Genomic DNA, 3,435 nt, shown 5'->3' on the forward strand with positions numbered 1-3,435 from the left:
CCCCGAGCAGCGATCCCGACCCCGAGGCCGGTGGCGGGGATTTACAGCCCGGTCCTCGAGACCGAAACCGGAGCCACCGCGACGCCGGCGCGCTCCGGCACGGCGCTGAGCGGCAGGCTCGTCCCCGGGCCGCTGCGCCGGGCCGGGCAGCCGCGGCGAGGTGCCGCAGCCCGGGGCGGGAGGCAGCCGTGCCACGGGGGAGTATTTAGAGCGGGATAACGCGAACGACAGGAAAAATCCGTGGGGGAGGTGCTGATGCATTCCCTTGGCCGGGGAGGCACGGCACGGTCTGAGCCAGAGAACAGATAGTTGGATTTCCCTGGTTTCTCCCTTCAAATAAATCACAGCTCCAGAGCCCTTTAAGCTCTGCAACACGATCTGCTCCGGTAAGGAAGGGAATGAAAGGCTGCGTCTCTCTGGAAGCCTCCAGAGCAATAAATCTACCATGTACAAACACATACCAGATTTCCAAGTGCATTTATTTTATTGTATTGTTTTAATAGAAAAATCAAACTGCAATAAACTCAGTCCCTCATTAGCCGTCTCTGTGTCCCAGCCAAGTGCTGCTAAGGAATAAAAGCAGGGCGAAGGAATGTGCCCGGCGGTGCCCCCCGCGCGCTCCTGCAGCCGGAGCAGCCGGAGCAGCCGGAGCAGCCGGAGCAGCCGGGCCGAGGCTCCGGCTCGCGGCAGCTTCCCGGCCTTCGCCCCCGACGCGGTGCTCGGAGAGGTCCCCGCCGGCACGGGGAACAGCTTGGCCACATCCTGGAAAAAACCAAGARTGAACCCAGCGCTGCCCGGAGCGGGGAGAAGGAGCCTCCCGGAGCGGCGGCGAGCCCCTCCGAGCGCCGGCGCTGCCCCGCGTCCTGCCGCGGCCCACGGAGAAATTCCTTACTTATTGAATCACATTTGTCATCTTTAAATACATATGCAGGCCCGTGTTTCTGAATCCATAAACATCTTTAACTAAGTCGGCGCAGGCCGGCCTCTTTCAGCAGTAATTTCCATTTAACTTTTCCCATCTGGGGCCCGCGGCGCGGGGCCGCTCCCGGGAAGGCGGGGGCGGCGCGGGCCTCYGCCGCCGGAGCCAGCCCTCATTCATCATCCACGCCACCGGACTGCCAGCTCCTTTCGAGATCCTGCAAGAAACGTTTTCACCCAAAATAGCATTGCAAGCGCGCCGGGCCCCTCTTGCAGCGCCTCGTCCATCTGGCCGTCACAGGGCTCTGCCACGCAAGGCTGCTACGTGCACGCGGCCCGCGGCGCTCCGACGGCTCCGATCGCGTGGATGAAGGGGCCGTGGGCAGCGTGCAGGGACGAGCACCCCGGGAAGGCAACGGGCAGGGGGCATGGGTGACGGGGGGGATGCTGCGTGGGAGACAGAGCACGGAGAGCAGCGTGCACGTAGCATGCACCGTGGGAAAGCACGTGGGGAGAGAGATGTGCACGTGGCATGCAGCGTGGGCACCCGTGCAAGGAGAGCAGCATGCACACGGCGTGCAGCGTGGGCACCCGTGCAAGGAGAGCAGCATGCACACGGCGTGCAGCGTGGGCACCCGTGCAAGGAGAGCAGCATGCACACGGCGTGCAGTGTGGGCACCCGTGCAAGGAGAGCAGCATGCACACGGTGTGCAGCGTGGGCACCCGTGCAAGGAGAGCAGCATGCACACGGCGTGCAGCGTGGGCACCCGCGCAGGGCGAGCATGGTGTGAGCTGCATGCAGTGTGCATGGTGCGAGCAGCGTGCGAGCGGCACGGGAGGTGGTGCAGGAGGAGCATCATACCAGCAACGTGCAGCACGGGAGACGGGGCCCGGTGCGAGCGGCGTGCAGAGCAGGAGCAGAGGCCGCGGGAGGACGGAGCGGGGGGGCAGGCGGGACCCCGGCAGGGAGCCGTGCCGCCCGTGCAGCGCCCCGTGCCCTCGCCGCCCCGCGCGCCCTGCAGGCCCATCTCTGCCGCCGGGCTCGCAGCCCTGTGGCAGCGGGGACGTGCCTGCCCCAGCACGAGGGCGTCCCTGCGGCCGGTGCGAGCCGCGGCCACCCGCCGCAGCCGCCTGCCAGCCTCGGGCACTCGAGCAGCAGGATAACACGGCAGGCCCGACGCTGCWGCGTGCGCTCCGGCTGCAAGGGCTGCGAGCTCCTTCTCCAGCTGCAGGACGGACGTCAAGCAAGGTAACGGGACTCCCGGAGCCAGGGCTTTTGCAAAGCAGCTGGCTGCSCACCTTGCCATAACCTGGTGCTTTCCTTGCAGTTTCCCCTGGAGGAAAACCCTGAAGGAGCCTCAGCCCAGCCAGGATCTGCTCTTTGCTTCGTGCTSCATGGAGAAGCCAGGGAGCGGAAGGGAGATTTATCGGCCGAGCAGCGGAGTCGCACGACGGCGGCGCTGGGCGCGTGAATCGATCAGTGCATGCAGCAGGCTCCCCCCGGCCGCGTGCCGATGCCGCGCCGGTTTGCTTAAGCCGCACAAGTTCGGGAGTTATCGAAGCAGCAGGCAAGGGCATGACGCATTCCTGCAGCTGGAGGAGCCGGGGGGACGCGCACCGGGCAGACGGCCTGGAGCAGTTGCTCCTAATGGAAAATTCAGTCACAACCGAAGCAGCCGCAGCAGGACCGAGCCCGGCGGCGGGAGCGAGCCGGCGAGGAGTGCGGCAACGGGCTGGATTTGGCAAGAGGGCGAAGAAAGAGGAAAATGCAGAAATGGAGCCTCACCTGCCTCTGCTCTGCTGCTTCCCCCGACGCAGCAGCCCGGCCTTCCCGCCCGGGCCGGCCTGCCGTCCCGGCGAGCGGCGCGGGAGGTGGCGGTGACGCCGGCCGGAGCTGCCACGGCGGCTCAGCAGCTCCGGGACTCCCCGCGTGCCGCCGCCACCTGCGCCCGCCTCCTGGTTCCCAGCTGCCGTGCGGCTCCGGTGCCGGGGGCGCGTTCCCGGCAGCGCTCGGCCGAAACGCCCGTGCCTGTGGAACTGCGACTCCTCAGTTAATCCCCACGATAATAAACCGAGAGGCGTCACGGGAAGGGAGGGTACTGTACTGCTCGCTCACGCCCCGGGGAAACGGGGGCCCAGTGTGGCCAGCGCCGCCCGTCCGGTGACTCTGGAGGTCGCCCCAGCTCGGGGGGCTCTTTCGGTGAGGGTGATGCCAGTGGGCAGGCGCACCCCGTGTCGACTCCCAGCCAGGGAAACAGTGCTAGTAGCTCCTCGGCAGTAGCTTAAAGCCATGCGAAGCCCTCGTCCCAAATGCAGCATCCTGGTCGGCGCCGGCCCACGTGCTTCGGCTTCGGAGCCGAGGAGCATCGCGAGGTCTTTGCTCTTCCCCAGGGCCCTTGCTGTCCTCCTGCATGGTGCCCATTGCCCAGTATTGCCACAGCAGGTCGCTCCCGCGGTCCCACTCGGAGCATCGTGCCCATCCCTGGTGTCACCGCAGCAGGTCGCTCCCGTGGTCCC

At 66.6% G+C, this 3,435-nt stretch overlaps 1 protein-coding gene across 1 annotated transcript in view; it reads right to left on the reverse strand.

The window, feature by feature from the left end:
* Positions 1-3,285, reverse strand: part of ERLIN2 (ER lipid raft associated 2) — a 20,904-nt gene extending 17,619 nt beyond the window's left edge. The window contains exon 1 of the mRNA XM_085304226.1: positions 3,258-3,285. Coding sequence (XP_085160352.1) covers positions 3,258-3,285 — 28 coding nt within the window. The remainder of the gene's footprint in view (positions 1-3,257) is intronic.
* Positions 3,286-3,435: the final 150 nt, after the last annotated feature.

The sequence above is a fragment of the Rhea americana genome, unplaced genomic scaffold, assembly GCF_003343005.1.
Source record: "Rhea americana isolate MKP2758 unplaced genomic scaffold, rheAme1 scaffold_204, whole genome shotgun sequence".
NCBI classification, from domain to species: Eukaryota; Metazoa; Chordata; class Aves; order Rheiformes; family Rheidae; genus Rhea; species Rhea americana.